This window comes from Palaemon carinicauda, chromosome 9 (assembly GCF_036898095.1).
Source record: "Palaemon carinicauda isolate YSFRI2023 chromosome 9, ASM3689809v2, whole genome shotgun sequence".
In the NCBI taxonomy this organism is placed as follows: domain Eukaryota; kingdom Metazoa; phylum Arthropoda; class Malacostraca; order Decapoda; family Palaemonidae; genus Palaemon; species Palaemon carinicauda.
The window spans coordinates 49,535,521-49,536,597 of record NC_090733.1 but is presented as its reverse complement, the minus strand read 5'-3'; the positions used below and the strand labels follow the sequence as shown (position 1 = coordinate 49,536,597).

Sequence of the window (1,077 nt, the reverse complement as noted above, 5' to 3'; positions counted from 1 at the left end):
TTCCTTCTTAAATTCTTCTGTTCTTCCTCTTCTGCTTCACTTCTAGCTGTCATTCTGCTTGCATTAGTTTTCCTTTCATAAATTTATCTGCTCTTTGTCTTCTGCTTAACTTCTAGCTGCAAATCAGCTTGCATTGGTATTCTTTATTGAATTCATCAGATTTTCATCTTTTGCTTCACGTCCAGCTGACATTCTAAGGCAAGAATTTCTTTGGTCTTCATTCTGCAATTCACGTTTAGTTGCCATTCTATTTGCATCATTGGTCCTTTTTTATATTCATCTGCTCCTCTTCTTCTGCTTCACGTCTAGCTGCCTTTCTCTGTGCATTAGTATTCCTTCTTAAATTCATTTGCTCTTCATCTTCTGCTTCCCGTCTAGCTGCTATTCTGCTTGCATTACTGTTCCTTCTTGAATTCATCTGCTTTTTGTCTTCTGCTTCACGTCTAGCTAAAATTCTAAGGCAAAAATTTTTGGGGGGTTCTTCATCTGCTTTACGCCTAGTTGTCATTCTGTTTGCATTAGTGTTCCTTCTTAAATTTGTCTGCTCTTCATCTTCTGCTTCACGTTTAGTTGCCATTCTACTTACATTAGTGTTCCTTCTTAAATTCATCTGCTTTTCGTCTTGTGCTACATGTCTAGCTGACATTCTACTGCATTGGTGTTGCTTCTCAAATTCCTCTACTATTCATCTTTTGATTCACGTGTACCTGCCATTCTGCTTGTAGTAGCGTTGATTCTCAAATTCATGTTCTTCGTCTTCTGCTTCATATCTAGCTACCATTCTGATTGCGTTAGTGTTCCCACTCAAATCTATCTGCTCTTCCTCTTTTGCTTTAAGGCTAGCTTCCATTCTACTTGCATGAGTTTTTTTGTTGTTCTTCATTTCGTGTCTCATGTGTAGCTGCCATTCTTCTTGCATTTGCCTCCCTCCGTAAATTCCTCTGCTCTTCTGTTCCCTGCTCTCCTTCTATTTTCACCAAATTTGTTTTGTCAAAATTACCGAATGAGAATCTCTTTTTGGGATGCATCATTTTGTAGAAAACTGAAAAAAATCATAAACTTTAAATAAGACTCAAT

At 37.6% G+C, this 1,077-nt stretch overlaps 1 protein-coding gene across 1 annotated transcript; it reads right to left on the bottom strand.

Moving 5' to 3' along the window:
• Nucleotides 1-256: 256 nt before the first annotated feature.
• On the bottom strand, nt 257-646 carry LOC137646394 (troponin I-like). The gene has a single exon (XM_068379493.1). It carries the CDS (start codon nt 644-646, stop codon nt 257-259), a length of 390 nt encoding a protein of 129 aa, XP_068235594.1.
• Between the last annotated feature and the right edge of the window lie 431 nt (nt 647-1,077).